Below are 15560 nucleotides of genomic sequence, written 5' to 3' on the forward strand. Positions count from 1 at the left end.
ATGTTCTTATCCTAAATTGTGAGGCATTTTATTTTATTTATTTTTATTTTTGAGATAGAGTCTCAGGCCAGAGTGCAGTGGCGCGATCTCTGCTCACTGCAGCCTCCACCCCCCAGGATCAAGCGATTCTTCTGCCTCAGCCTCCTGAGTAGCTGGGACTACAGGCGTGCACCACCACGCCTGGCTAATTTTTTGTATTTTTAGTAGAGACGGGGTTTCTCCATATTGGCCAGGCTAGTCTCCAACTCCTGACCTCGTGATCCGCCTGCTTCGGCCTCCCAAAGTGCTGGGATTATAGGCATGAGCCACCGCGCCTAGCTTGCAAGGCATTTTATAACTATTTGAACCTGAATTTTTAAAAATATATTATTCACTTATTTATTTATTCATTCATTTACTCAAAAAATATATTGAATGCTTTGTATGAGGCTCTGTTTAGGCTCTGAGTATGATAGTAAAAGCAAGTCTTTGCCCTTGTGGAGCTTACAATAGTTGTCAGTTTGACAAAATAAGGAAGCAGGCTATGGCAGACAATTGTTAGACTGATAAAAGATTGACATGGTTTACTAAGCATTTCTAAATAAAGCTTGAAAGTAAATTTGGCTGTTCATATAATTAGCACACAGTCAACAAATGTTATTACTCATAAAGTATTAATCTCAATTCTATTATTGAAATCTCAACACCCCATTTACTCCAAAAGCAGGTGCAGTTAATAACCAAAGCAGGCCACAAAGCCACAGCAGTGGAGAATTTAGCCTGCTTCATGACCATGAGGCTTGGTCCAGCAGTGGTAGCAGTCCAATCCAGTACTTGAAAAGACAGACCAGATCAAGCCCAGTGCTCCAGCACAAAATATCTGAAACACTGGAGAGTCGACATCACAAGATCAAAACTGGTTCCCCTGGAAGTGAAGTTGTTACTCTACAACAGTTTTTGGAAGAAAGCAATAAGCTTACCTCAATACAGGTTAGTTTTATCTATGATGACCTTAATTTAGATGAACACCACAAGTTAAATTTCTGTAATTGAACTTCAGAGCTTTTTTTTTTTTTTTAAGTTAAGGAGTATTAAGGAGGTACCCACAATTTTATATTGCACAGTCTGCTAAATCAGGAAAGTAAAAACATGGCACTATATTCACTAATCTGCTTTGAATTTTTTTTTAAACAGATAAAGTCCTCAAGTCAAGAGAATCTTTTAGATGAAGTAATGAAAAGTTTGTCTGTCTCTTCTGACTTTTTGGGAAAAGACAAACCAGTTAGCTGCGGTCTGGCCAGGTCAGTAAGTGGAAAAACCCCAGGGGACTTCTATGATAGACGGACAACTAAGCCTGAGTTTTTGAGACCTGGTCCTCGAAAAACTGAAGATACCTACTTCATTAGTTCTGCAGGAAAACCTACACCAGGCACTCAAGGAAAGATAAAATTAGTAAAAGAATCTTCTCTGTCACGACAATCAAAAGATAGTAACCCTTATGCAACTTTACCTCGTGCAAGCAGCGTGATCTCAACTGCTGAAGGAACTACACGAAGGACAAGCATCCATGATTTTTTGACCAAGGACAGTAGACTGCCTATATCAGTTGATTCACCACCAGCTGCTGCTGACAGCAACACCACTGCAGCATCTAGTGAGTACCATTTACACCAGTGGTCCTCTCATATATTTGACAGCCCAACACATACTATAGGTTCTTGTGCCCAAAATGATTTAGCTCTAGACATGCCTGAGCCTCTATATGCCCAGGCTAGAAACTCAAGAACAGAAAGGTCACATTTTCTAAACCAAACTTTTGCCACTATTAGGATGCCTAGTGATGCATTCAGAATGTTGGCAAAAGATAGCATAGGACCATTTACTGTGGCCCATTCATCTCAGCCATTCTTATCCCTGAATACAGAATTAGTTAGTAACATAAGTGGGTTACCTCCTAGGCCAGTCATCAGAATAAGTGACCAGGCTTCTGCCTCTTTGGATAAACCTGCACAGAAAGAAAATGAACAGTTTTCTGATCATCAGAACCCTAATAACAGTAACCTACAGTTTTCTATAAATAGCAACAATCTTGTCACTTCTGCATGCCTCTATCCTGATGACACAGAAGCTGCATTGTTGGTTTCTGAGGATAATCAAACTGTTTGGTATGAATATGGTTGTATATGATCAAAACTGCACAATATAATATATTGATGTTATTTGATATACACTGCTTCTCTAATATGATTTGAAAAGTTGCTGTTAACAAAATATCATTTGGCTAGGTTTTTATTTTTTATTTAAAATTGTTGCACAGTGTTCAGCTGTACATGATGGCATGTATATTAATGTGAATGTGTAACCACACCAAAACCTGCATGAAATATTAATTACTTTGTCCATTTTCTGCATGCTTTTAAAAACCTTAACCATACATGCTCCTCCTTCACATTTTTTGTTGCCTGATAAGATTATTACTTTGATATCCAGAAGTATGTGAAAACAGTTGCATGCTCTCTTACCAAGAAGACATTTCCAAGTCATATTTGCTTTGTTGCTTCTGGAAAAAAATGTTCATTTCCTCCCTCCCTTCCTCCTCTTCCCACCCCTCTCTTGCTCTGACTCTCACTCCTTTTTTTCTTCCAGAATGTGTACTTTATTTGCACATGTACAGTATCAGTAGGGAAAATGTAAAAAGATGTTGTTTTCTTTTGTCATTTAATTAGGCCATCTGTCCTGTTTTAAAGAAATAGTTAATAATTCAACACTTTATATAACAAATATTAACTAATACCCATATTTATAAAACATTTTTCAGATTTAAAAGATTGTTAATACTTATAAACTTAGTGTTATTCTTAGAAAACCCCATCAAATTTAAATGTGATTTACAGTGACTAGGAACATTTGTATTTATTGTTTCTTCTCTGCACTTTTCATCATCTGATAAATACAAGAGCTCAAGTAACTGTCTTTTCTTCAAGATGGCTTCTATACTTGAAATCAGTTAATACAATAGTTTTTCCACTTCTTTTTTTATATAGAGTCAAAGAGAAATAAACCAAATTATACTCATTGTGTTGGAAATTTGTATTTTTACTTCTAATCAAAAGGGGTAGCAAGTTTACAAAGTAGTAAAAATTGTTACTTCTATAATTAATCTATTATTAAATTATATATGTATATCCTTAAAACAGAATTTTTTTAAATGAATAATCACACTAAAATGTAAAATTAGAACTTGTAACCATTTAAACAAACAAGTATGTTTCTAGTAGAACAAATTTTAAAACTAAGAATACTCTTTAGCTTAAAAAAAAAAAAAGTAAGAAAATATGTGTTAACTTTGACTCCAGTGCAAAGAACTTTTATTTTTGTGTTCACAGCACTTTTAAAGCAAATTAGCTAAATTTGAATCTCTAACTCCTAGATGGCTAAAAACAAAAAAACCCATAACCCTGATCCGTTTACTTCCAGAGAAATACACATTAGCATTCTCTCTGGAATGTTTTTTGCCATTTGGATTTAGCCTATATATTACTGATAATGACTCAGCCTGGCACCTGGAAGGAATGCCTTCAGATGTGACCATGTGGGGATGAAATTATGTTATACTTGTTGTTGTTGTATTAAGTTGTTATTAACTGGACCAAAGAAAAAATCTGTAGAGAATATTTCCTAATGAAATTTGTCTCCTTTGTAATCACACTTTTTTTCTGATAGCTATTACAAAAAAAAAATGGTTCTGGTACAGGTAATCAAATGAACACCATCAGAGGATTGTCATATTTTAGTACCACCTAATATACTTTTTGCATCCTTCTATTTTATTGTCAGTTACTTCCCGGTCAGTCCTAACATTTCAAATATATTTGGTGCTAATATTTTCCCTTTTGTTTTTTCATAGGCCAGTAATAAAACTTAATGGTAAACATAGCTGAGATTAAATAGGGGCAATATATGACACAAATGTTATAATTAGTGTTATTTCTTTTCCACACTGAGTCAAAGATTATTCCACAGCTATTTCAACTTTTTAGATATCATAATTCTGACCATAACACTTTAAAATATTGTATTTATTCATTCAAAATTCATTGAAAAATCACATGCTATTATATTAAAATTACGTGATTATTTTACAAAATTAGGCTTACAGAAAAGAACTATTTCCTACCCAGAAAGCTATATGTATATATGCAGCATGTTTTCAAAAAAAAAATACACTGTGCATGTAAGAGAAATATGTATCATGTCCATGTGTCCTGAGGACTGTTGGAAAATACAGTGTGGACTTCAGAAATCATCACCTGCTGTGGAGTCATAAAATTCCCCCAAAACACCACTAGTTCTTTTTTTTTTTTTTTTTTTTTTTTTTTTGAGATGGAATCTCACTCGGTGGCCTAGGCTGGAGTACAGTGGCGTGATATCATCTCATTGAAACCTCTGCCTCCTGGATTCAGGCGATTCTCCTGCCTCAGCCTCCCAAGCAGCTGGGATTACAGGAGCATGCCACCACGCCCAGCAAATTTTTGTATTTTTAGTAGAGACAGTGTTTCACCATGTTGGCCAAGCTAGTCTCCAACTCCTGACCAGCTTCCCAAAGTGCTGGGATTACAGGCGTGAGCCACTGCGACTGGCCACAACACTAGTTCTTATCAACGTTTTTTCATAGCATTTGGAATCAAATTGTTAGTGGTGAAAATACCTTAGAAATCATATGGAACCAATGTGTCCCAAACATTTAAGAAAAAAACAATACTTTCTATAAGTGAAATCTTACATAGATGCCCCAAATTTTAAAAAACGAATTTCATTTAAAGTAAAAGTGAAACAACTCTGACTCAATTGAGCAGCTGCACTTATTTCCTCTAAGACACCTCCAGTTTTCAAAAGGATTATTTGTAAAACTATTCGAAGATTCAGTACCCTAATTTTATAAATGATGAAGCTGGATAGCTTTCAGTATTCCTGGCCTAGCTTTCTAGAAATTAAAACATATTCTTATGCACTGCATCCCCTTTGACCAAAGCAATTTTAGCTTTAACCAATGTAAGGAGGAACATTATTTGCCTATAAAATATGCATCAAGCCCTGGTTTTCTTAGTAAATAATACAAATACTTCATTCCAGATGATTTTGCTACTACATGCAAGATTATGTTTAAGACTGTAGGTGACCATTTAGTAAATAAACATAATAAGGCTATCTGGCACTAAGAGGGGGGGAAATGTAATTGTTACAGTTTTTTAAAAAATTATAGCTTTCCTAGGAATATTACTTATAGCTTTAAAATATAAAAGTAAATCTTTAAGTATTGAGATGCCTATGAGATTAATAATTTTCCCAAACAGTTATAGATTCCTTCTCCTTGCCCTACTCAGTGAGAGTGTATTTCTTATCTTCTGAATTGTATTTTGTTTCATCTTTGACTAAATAACATGAAATGCTTTTCTCCTGCAGATGTGGACAAAGTACAAGAAAGCAGAAATTCAAAAAGCAGGTCTAGGGAGCAACAAAGCTCCTAATTCTATTACCCACTGCATGACATGTGGGCCAAGTGGTGAGTTTCCTGCTTAAAATGTAAATGAGATTAGTCTCATTTATACAAACTAACCAAATTAAGTGTGAAACAAGTGCACATTGCATTAACAGATGTAAATATTGCTTGCTTAATTCATTGACTTTCTGTTCTACTTACTAGTGAAGCAAGATTAGTTGGCTGCCATAGGTTTTTACGTGTCAGCGCAAGGAACAAGTATTTTTTTTTAAGTTTTTTTCTCACTTTAAATTTAATTTTACTAGTGAATTATGTTCTAGGAATTACTTTTTTAGTTTGAAGCCTTTTGTGGTAGGAATACAACTTCCCCACAATTTTCTTGAAAATTAATGAGTAAACTAAATGCCTATTCTATGATGAGCCACTCAAAAATTATCTCTGATTGTCTGTCATTCTCATTCTTATAGAAATACCTGGTGCATGCTGTTCTTATAGTGGCTGCTCTGTATTTTGTGTCTCTCTTATCTTCAAGCTTTTCTTATATTTTCTTTCTTCTTTCTACCTTCCAACTAAATACAGAGAGAAAAGTGTCCTTCAGTTTCTCAGTATGAAGCCTTTATTTCTGAAGTAACAAGACACCTAGCAACTATAGGAATCATTTTTAAAAATCTTTAAGGAGACTTTTAACAGTCCTTCGTGAATAGAGCAGGCAAGAAATACAAACCTTCATTCCTTGAATCAAGGAGCACTACTGGATTCAACTGCCAAAATTTTTTAAAGGTTTTAGGACTTACTATACCTTGTACTGTTAAGATCTACTGAATAAAGGACGTTCTCTCGCTAAGGACCAGGTGTTTTAAGGTTAAGTGTTTAAAGAAGTACTCCAAGAACAATCTGCTTTTTTCATCATTTGTTTTATGAATTTATCCATGTTTGCTTAATGCTTCTGCTAAGTGTTAGCCAAAATCTAGCCATTTATATTTAGTTGTGTAAACCTAAATTAAATGCTGTAGTATTTTGTGGAATGTACTATATAGCAAGATACAGAGAAAATTGTTTTGGCATGTCAGAGCCTTATTTGGTTAGCAGACTGCATGTGTTGGTACTTTTTTTTTCTTAAAGCCAATTATTTTGATGCAAAAGAAATTCAGTTTATAAGATAAATCTGAAAAATCCATAATGAAATAGGAGTTATAAAAAATTTATAGTGATATTAATCTTTCCATATTTCCCATTAAGCAACACTAAGCATTCATAAGTTAACCCATGGTAAAGAGTGTTTTTCTGAAACTTTTTTTAGTAAGATGGTTTTTCAGCAAATGGCATTCCCAAGATAAAGCTGTTGTGCTTTAACTCATTTCTTTTCTTTGGTATTGGGTTATGTATGCGTATGCGTTTTTTTAACTTGAGAGCTGACTGTTGCTTAAGAAGTTTTCTTATGGCAAAAATAATGTAAATAACTTACTATGATCTGCATTTTGCCAGAAACTCATTTATAATTAAGGCTATCATTTATTAATGATTTTTTTCTCCTTTATGATATTACATTAAAGTTGATAACTGTTATTGGTACTTTTGAAATATTTGTATGCATTTGTTACCTTTAAACATTTGGAAGAAGCACAAAAAAATAGATTTAGTTAACCCAGGGAAACATCAATTTTTTTAGTAGTTCCAATTTTATATCACAGTTTTATTTTCTTATGAAATCAAAAAATGCATTGATACTCACTAATGCAAATTCATTATTTAACATCAATATCAGAGTAATCTTCAAGGTCTGAAATGAGAAACATACTGACTTTTTAAAATTTTAACCGTGTACTTCTTAGGCTTTCATTACCAGCTCTAAAGAACTTTTTGGAATAATTCCGTATTCCATAGTGTGTGGTTTATGAGTTGTGGGTTTCATCACTAACCCAGTAACCATAAGAAAAGTCTCTCTCTCTCTCTTTCTCTTTCTCTCTCTCTCTCTTTCGTAGGCCAGTAGCAATGTTGCGTTCACAGTCTAATTTCCAAAAGACCATCAATAAAAAAGAGAGCATGTTTAAATTGAAATGGAACTTAGAAAACTTGAACTTACTTACGTACTTCAATGCCACTGGTAACTTAGGTTTTACCACCAAATGCTGTTAACATTAAATCATTTTGAAAATCTTGGATGAAAGGTGCTATGTAAATGGAAATATAAAGGATTCTTACTAACATACAAATAATGCACAACAGAAATATCTAAAACCTTTTCCGTAGACTTTGAAACATCTCTCTCTGTCATAACTCCCTGGATTCAAGTAGCACATTGGTAATAGGTATCAGAGCAGTCTAGAGACAATTGCATGTCAAAAAATGTACATTCATTTTTAGGTGGATAAAAGTAAACATAGAAATTATGTTATGGCTAAATACAGTTAGTGGGTAACTTAGATTTATATTAGCTAGCATCTAATTTGCACAACTAGAACACATCCCAGAACAATTACTGAAAAGCTGAAATTTAATGAGTGGTGAGGTAGCCCAATGAGGGCGAATGACATCACAGCTTGACCTCTACAGAACACTAATATCCTAAAATACAGAACATGCTGGGTTAAGTGCATTAGTGCTTCAAGCAGAAAATGCTAAAAACAACATGTAAAGTACTGAATCTGAGTAGGCTGACCCTGAGAAGGGACAATTAAAGAGACAACCAAGGGAACACATTGAGACTACAAAAATATGAATAATCTCAATTATATTCATCACACTTTTTTCATACCATTTCAAGAAACGACTAGACAATAGTAACCACATGAATATTTTACTTTCTCCAGTATACCTTGAGAAGCAAACTTTGTAGGAAGCCACTCTTCTCCCCTAAACAACTTCTGCCAAACAATAATAAAGCCAACTGGAAACTAATCGGAGCCATTTTCATTTTCCTAACCGGGGCCTGACATGCTTTAAATTATCTGGCTCTATTCTAAATCAACACCTAACCCCTCAAGGAAACTGAAGAATCAATATACAGGGTAATAGCTTTGGCTCAGAGCTCCAATAATGTGCTTCAGATCTGTCCATGTGGAAATGCTTTCATCCAAATTTTTAAATTGGTGGTTACCAAAGAGTTCACAAAACAGGTTTGTATGTAGCACCTTTCATGCAAGGCATGCAAAAAGCCTATTTTAAAATCACTGTGCATATTATAGAGTTGTAGCCACCTCACAATGAAGTACTACAGCCTGTGCTGTCTTAATGGTTTATGTCAGGAAATGAAAAAGATACTGTACCAAATCTGGAATTACAATGGGGAGTAATAATGTATACTAAATGACTTTTGTATTTTAAGTTACTTTTTGTGAGTGGTGAATTTTTGTGTTTTTCTTTTCAGCTTCACTTAGTCCTGAGATGTATTTTTGCTTTAAGTCTTGAATGAATACAAAAGGAGCCCATTTTATAATATAAACCTTGATGTACATGTTGAGATATTTGGACAATGAAAATGCCTTAAAAGGAATGCATATGGATAAAGTTGCACTTATAACACCCTTCAACAAAATCTGATTTTACATTGTCTTTTTCTTTTCTATTAAGGGTTTTCTTTTTCAGTGTCTACCATTGTACTTATAACTGTTATTAAATACCAAATCAAATAATATAAAAGCTGTAACATTTCCTTTAAAACTGATGCTAATAAGGGATTTAGAGTTGAATGGCAAAATGTTTATTACTTGGCAATACCTGATGTCAGTCACAGGCATCCAACTCATGACAAAGAGACACCACTGTTTGTTTTTCAAAAAACATTTTTCATTTTGTTTCTCCTTCAAAAATTAAGTTGGACTAACATTCACGTATCAAACTAATATAAAAAGAAATAAAACCAAGAGGTGATTTTTGTAACAACTGGTTAGTAATCATTTAAAAATGATATAATTTTAGCCAAGTGTTATTTTATTCCTTTCCGTTTTCCCTAGAGAACTATTGTCAGACATAACCCATGACCTTGTTTAGTTGATTCTGTCATATCATTTTGTGATAAGTATTGGGGGTTTGGAGAGAAAGAGCGTCTGTCAATTTTATCAGTCCCAAAATAGGTTTAAATGTAATCTAATAGATTGCACAAATGAATCTCTCATTTTCACTTAGACTTTGGGAGACAAAGGAACTGGCATCATCCTTGGGCAAGTCAGTTTTTCTGGGCCTGTTTTCACTATAAGGTGGGGAGGGCAATTAGACGAGATACCTAAGGTACTTAATTTCTGTGTATTCATTAGGACCTTCATTTCATATGCAAAGCAACCTAAAACAGCTGCTTTGTGTTAGAGATAGAATACCGAGTATGTAAAAACTAAGAGGAACCTTAGAATAAAGTCATTATTTTATATTGCCTTTTAGTAACACAACTTGGTACAAATTAAGTACAATATTTCTACCAGATGGAAACTGCTTTTTGAATGATCAAACTTAGGAAAATGTGGTTCTTTAAGAATATCCCATTTCAGAAAAAAACAAAAACAGAAACAAAAGACAGTCCCATTTGGTTGTACTAGAAGGAAATACTAGAATTTTCATGACCACAAGAAGAGGAATAGCCTACATCAGATCCTCACTCCACTAATGAAGGATTTTGTTTACATTTAAGTGAGGTTTAAAAAATGTCAACTTCTCTGTTTTTGAACTAGCTTTTATATAACAGATGACTCCAGATTTTCCTGCAATTTTATACTGTCTCAGATGCCATAACTGAAAAGGGATGAGTAGGCCGGGCATGGTGGCTCACTCCTGTAACCCCAGCACTTTGGGAGGCTGAGGCAGGCGGTTCACGCGTTCAAGAGATCGAGACTATCCTGGCCAGCATGGTGAAACCCTGTCTCTACTAAAAATACAAAAATTAGCTGGGTGTGGCGGTGCATGCCTGTAGTCCCAGCTACTCAGGAGGCTGAGGCAGGAGAATCGCTTGAACCCGGGAGGCGGAGGTTGCAGTGAGCTGAGATCATGCCATTGCACTCCAGCCTGGCAACACAGAGAGACTCTGACTCAAAAAAAAAAAAAAAAACTGAAAGGGGATGAGTAAAACTTCAGTATAGCCTGGAGGACAGAAGAAACTTGGACGAGTATGTTCACATTTCTTTCAGTTCTCCTGTCTTAGCCTCCCAAGTAGCTGGGATCACAGGGATGCGCCACCACGCCTGGCTAATCGTATGTTCACATTTCTAACCTCTGAACAAAGACTAAACAAATCCTTTTTTGGGGGGTGGGGGACAGGGTCTCACCCTGTCACCCTGGCTGGAGTGTACTGGCAGGATTACTGCTCACTGCAGCCTGGGCTTCCTGGTAATCCTCCCACTTCAGCCTCCCAAGTAGCCGGGACTACAGGCGCATGCCATCGTGCACAGCTATTTTTATGTGTTTTGTAGAGACATGGTTTCACCATGTTGCCCAAACCAGTCTCCTGGGCTCAAACAATCTGCCCCCACCCTTGGCCTCCCAAAGTGCTAGGATTACAGGCATAAGCCACCACACCTGGCCTCAAATCCTTTTTAATAACGTAATGTATATTCCATTACTACATTTTTTAATGTAATATTTTGTTAAGACTAGTCAAGTGTAGTAGTGGAAAGGGAGGAAAGAGTGGAACAAGGAGTTCCATCTGTAACTGACTGAACAATCAGTTGAGATAACTCACTACCATCAGGCCAGCCTATAAATTTAACTTTTCTCTCTTTTTTTTTTCTTTTAAAGAAAAAAGAAAAAGAGTCTCACTCTGTCACCCAGGTTGGAGTGCAGTGGCGCATTCTCGGCTCACTGCACCCTCTGCCTCCTGGGTTCAAGCGATTCTCCTGCCTCAGCCTCCCAAGTAGCTGGGACTACAGGCACACACCACCATGCCCAGCTAATTTTTATATTTTAAGTAGAGACGGGGTTTCACCATGTTGGCCAGGCTGGTCTCGAACTCTTGACCTCAGGTGATCCACCCACCTCGGCCTCCCAAAGTGCTAGTATTACAGGCGTGAACCACCGTACCTGACCTGTAAATTTAATAGTACAATGATTATGACATAACATATTCCCCCCCTAGCTGTTTTTCTGGATTAAAATTTTGTAAAGATACATTTTCATAGAAAGTTAATTAGCTTATTTTTCACTGGGAAAAAAAAAATCACTGGTAAACAAACCCCAATAATGGAAAGTGTTTACCTTTGCCTCCATGTTTGTTTTAATTATCTTGCTAGGGAGTTGTTATTCTTTAATCCCCATTTCTCAAAAATAGCCACTATCAACACTTTTTTTTTTTTTTTTTTAAAGACAAAGTCTCACTCTGTCACCCAGGCTGCAGTGCAGTGCTGTGATCATAGCTCACTGTAGCCTTGAATTCCTGGACTCAAGTGATCCAGCCTCCCAATATGCTAAGACTACACGTGTGAACCACCACACTTGGCTTATTTTTCAGTTTTTTGTAGAGAGGGGGGTTCTCTCACTTTGTTGCCCGGCCTGGTCTGGAACTCCTGGCCTCAACTGATCCTCCTGCCTCAGCCTCCGAAAGCAGAGATTACAGGTGAGAGCCACTGCACCTGGCCTCAACAATATATTCCTATATTCCTTTTGATTTTTTCCTTGTATTATGTACACTATCATAATTTTATACATACTGTTTTGCAACTTGCTTTTTTCAAGTACAATAAGCACCCTAAAGATGTAAGCTGGTTAATCTTTGAAGTATTTTTAATTGTTGGAGGCATTCCTGTAATAAATAGTTGTCATGGGAGATGGAAAACTGAATCCCTGAGCTGACTAAAAGTACCTCCATACATCTTTTTAAAAAGAGCTCTTTTATAGGGCCAGTCACAGTGGCTCACGCCTCTAATCCCAGCACTTTGGGAGGCTGAGGCGGGTGGATCACCTGAGGTCAGGAGTTTGAAACCAGCCTGGCCAATATGGTGAAACCCCATCTCTACTACAATTACAAAGTTAGCTGGGAGTGGTGGTGTGTGCCTGTAATCCCAACTACTTCACAGGCTGGGGCAGGAGAATCGCTTGAACCCAGGAGGCGGAGGTTGCAGGGAGCCAAGATCACACCACTGCACCCCAGCCTGGGCGACAAGAGCGAAACTCCGTCTCAAAAAAAAAACAGCTCTTTTAAGATGAAATACTATATTCCTCCTAAAGTGGTTTAGATAGTCACCAAACTAAGGATACCAAATATTCTTACACTTTCAATGCTTTTTATAAATTACAAATAAGAAAAACAGCTTTCAGAAAGAAATTTATTCTAAACATTGGCCCAGTTAGTTGTTTTTATCAAAATTTAGTATTATGGGATCATGTCCTGTCATCTTCACAAATGTGAGAAAGTCTTCAGGGCTCAATCCCATGGTTGCAGCATTGGTCATTGGATGAAAGTACACCTTTTCATGTCCACCTTGGAGAAAAGCAGAATCCAGAACAAACTTCACATCTCCACCATCACAGAAAAGTGCCAAGGGTGTGGCACAGCCTTGACCAACTTTTAGTTTTTCTAGCATGGCTGTTTCATCAGCAAATCGCAGATTTCCACTCCCAACACCTAACTGCTTGGCAAGCTCATTTAAATTAATTTGTCTATCATGAAGAACTGTCACCAGCCAATAATTCTTTTTCTTTTTGTCTTTAAGAAATAAGTTCTTACTATGTGCTCCTTTCAGATGTTGGATATGAGGCATCATTTCTTCAACTGTAAATACCTATAAAATATCACATAAGTTTTAAAGTAATATGCATGCTTACATATGCACACATTTATACCTATTTTACCTGCTGGGTGAAAACAGCAAGGTTTGGGAGTGCTTATCGCCCTGAATTTCACTGTTAAAGACCCATCTTCACCCCATTACCAAATAATTACTTATAAGCCCATGCCATCTCATTTCCTCATCTCAGGACCTCAGGGAGTTTCTTCGGCCAGTTTTGTATTCCAATGTACTCGCCAAGACCTCACTCCTCAGCAGCTTTTTATTTCTAAATTTAAGCTTTTGGTTACTGAAAGTTTACAGCAGTTCTAGACTCCTATTCTTTAGCATTCCGTTACGTCCAGACCATGTGACAACCTCCATTCTACAAATATGTAACCACAAAGAAGGTGAGTGGGGAGGCAATAAGAACCCAGACTAACAGAACATCAGAAAAGTTGGCATACGCACACATAAAGAAGGGGGAGAATATAGGACTATATGGGAGGGAGGAAAGTCGCAGAAAATGATTACGGTTTTGATGTTGTATTTGTGAAGGTGAGGAATACTAACTTTATATTTCTCTACTCTTTGAAGATAACTATATTTAGCCATTATCAACTGTTAAGCCTTGGGTAAACTTCATGTCCTTGCACCACTCAAGTTACACATTGGTTCTGTGAAATATTTGCAAGTGGCCGGGCGCGGTGGCTCACGCCTGTAATCCTAGCACTTTGGGAAGCCCAGGTGGGAGAATCACCTGAGGTCAGGAGTTCGAGACCAGCCAGGCCAACATGGCGAAATCCCGTCTCTACTAAAAATGCAAAAATTAGCCAGGCGTGGTGGCGGTCGCTTGTAGTCCCAGATATTCGGGAGGCTAAGGCAGGAGAATCGCTTGAACCGGGGAGGCAGAGGTTGCATTGAGCCGAGCGCACCACTGCACTCCCGCCTGGGCCACAGAGAACGACTCCGTCTCAAATAAATAAATAAATAAATAAATAAATAAAATAAAATAAATGCATGTAAGACTTTCTATCAAAACACAACAAATGTTACAATTTATGAAAATACAGGCATGTCAATTTTGGTAAGCACTTTAGGGGTGGTGGTGGTTTCTGCCATGCTGCATGCTTTGTGATCAACCCTGACCACAGTAGAAAAATATCACTCTGAACCTCAGTGTCCTGCTCTATGTATGGTGAACACACTATTAACCACTTGCTTATTTTATCTACACAAAAAGTGGACAAACTGACCCAGCACCCCAGACCGATTTAAGATGCACAGTCCTCCGTATGTTGTGCTAGTTCTCAACACGGAATGTAAGCAAATCACTCCCAAGAGGAAAGATTTCCTTGCAGTAACCTCATGGTCCCAAGACAGAAGTCTTCTGCTGCCCGGGCAGGGTCACTTTCGTGTTTTGAGACCGGAGAAATATTCCAGGAGCGACGTTCTCACGGTACATTGACCCGGGGACACCTGATCTCAGCGGCCTCGCCCGACGGACGTGCAAGCACAGCCCACCCCGCTGGGCCTGTCTCGGCGGTCGCTTCTAGGGGCCTCACCTCGGGGTGCTCCACGACCTCAGTGTGGATGGCCAGGGCACCGAGTCGCCGCTCGAGCGCCGCCCGCAAATCCGCGCCCGCCATGCAGCCGCTGTCGTGGCGATGGGCGGAAAAACTGCACTGCCTCCCGCGACTGCGCAGACCGGAGCCTGAGGCGGAACTGCCCAGAGGGAACTCGGCCGACGCCGGCAGCGTAGTGCTGGTGCCTGCTGAAGGCGGGTCCGCCCTGTCTGAGCGTCTTGCCCGCTAGTTCCTGAACGTCGTCCGCTGAGGGCTCCGGCTTGCGAAGGCCTGCGGGAGCTCTCAACAGGCGCCTCGCTGCGGGGCGGCGCCTGCGATTTCACAGCCCTTCCTGATCCCACTTCAGGTTTCCCAGATCACCGTATCTTCTGTTAAGGGTTTGGGAGTTTTTTGTTTTTCGAGACACAACCTCGCTCTGTCACCCAGGCTGGAGTGCAGTGGCGCGATCGCGGCCCACTGCAACCTCCGCCTCCTGGGATCTAGTGATTCTCCCGCCTCAGCCTCCCGAGTAGCTGGGATTACTGGCGCCAGCAACCACACCCGTCCAATTTTTGTACTTTTTGTAGAGACAGGGTCTCGCCTTGTTGCCCAGGCTGGTCTCGAACTCCTGGATTCAAGCGATCCTCCAGCCTCCCAAAGTGTTGGGGTTACAGGCCTGAACCACCGCTTCCCGCCGCTTGTATTGTTTAAACCGCAGATGGGCAGGCGGTGCACGGTGGCTCACGTCTGTAATTCCAACACTTTGGGAGGCTGAGTCAGGAGGATCGCTCAGAGTCCATAGTTTGAGACCAGCCTGGGCAACATAATGAG

General features: G+C 38.4%; 2 protein-coding genes across 19 annotated transcripts in view; one reads left to right on the forward strand and one right to left on the reverse strand.

Moving 5' to 3' along the window:
- The window catches only part of CCDC88A (coiled-coil domain containing 88A), a 131819-nt gene extending 122701 nt beyond the window's left edge, over positions 1 to 9118 (forward strand). For 4 of the 18 annotated variants that reach the window (XM_054473907.2, XM_054473917.2, XM_054473915.2 and 1 more), the window contains 5 exons: positions 704 to 969; positions 1174 to 1280; positions 1386 to 1633; positions 5443 to 5542; positions 8847 to 9118. In XM_054473907.2, coding sequence (XP_054329882.1) covers positions 704 to 969; positions 1174 to 1280; positions 1386 to 1633; positions 5443 to 5507 — 686 coding nt within the window. In that variant the 3' untranslated portion in view covers positions 5508 to 5542; positions 8847 to 9118. Of the gene's footprint in view, positions 1 to 703; positions 970 to 1173; positions 4330 to 5442; positions 5543 to 6058 lie in introns of those variants that run through there. The other 14 variants (XM_054473901.2, XM_054473904.2, XM_054473903.2 and 11 more) reach the window with 6 other exon arrangements.
- Positions 9119 to 12709: 3591 nt separating this feature from the next.
- Positions 12710 to 14936, reverse strand: LOC129027542 (putative prolyl-tRNA synthetase associated domain-containing protein 1). The gene is made up of 2 exons (XM_054473924.2): positions 14730 to 14936; positions 12710 to 13179 (listed from the first exon to the last, which is right to left on the reverse strand). The coding sequence occupies exons 1-2, from the start codon at positions 14811 to 14813 to the stop codon at positions 12745 to 12747; spliced, it is 519 nt and encodes a 172-aa protein (XP_054329899.1). The 5' UTR covers positions 14814 to 14936; the 3' UTR covers positions 12710 to 12744.
- Between the last annotated feature and the right edge of the window lie 624 nt (positions 14937 to 15560).

This window comes from Pongo pygmaeus, chromosome 12, assembly GCF_028885625.2.
Source record: "Pongo pygmaeus isolate AG05252 chromosome 12, NHGRI_mPonPyg2-v2.0_pri, whole genome shotgun sequence".
Classification (NCBI taxonomy): Eukaryota; Metazoa; Chordata; class Mammalia; order Primates; family Hominidae; genus Pongo; species Pongo pygmaeus.

Coding starts and splice junctions, on each gene's coding strand:
- LOC129027542 (XM_054473924.2), bottom strand. CDS start 14,813: ATGGCGGGCGCGGATTTGCGGGCGGCGCTCGAGCGGCGACTCGGTGCC. Junction 13,180..14,729: donor AGGTCGTGGAGCACCCCGAG/GTGAGGCCCCTA, acceptor GATATTTTATAG/GTATTTACAGTTGAAGAAAT.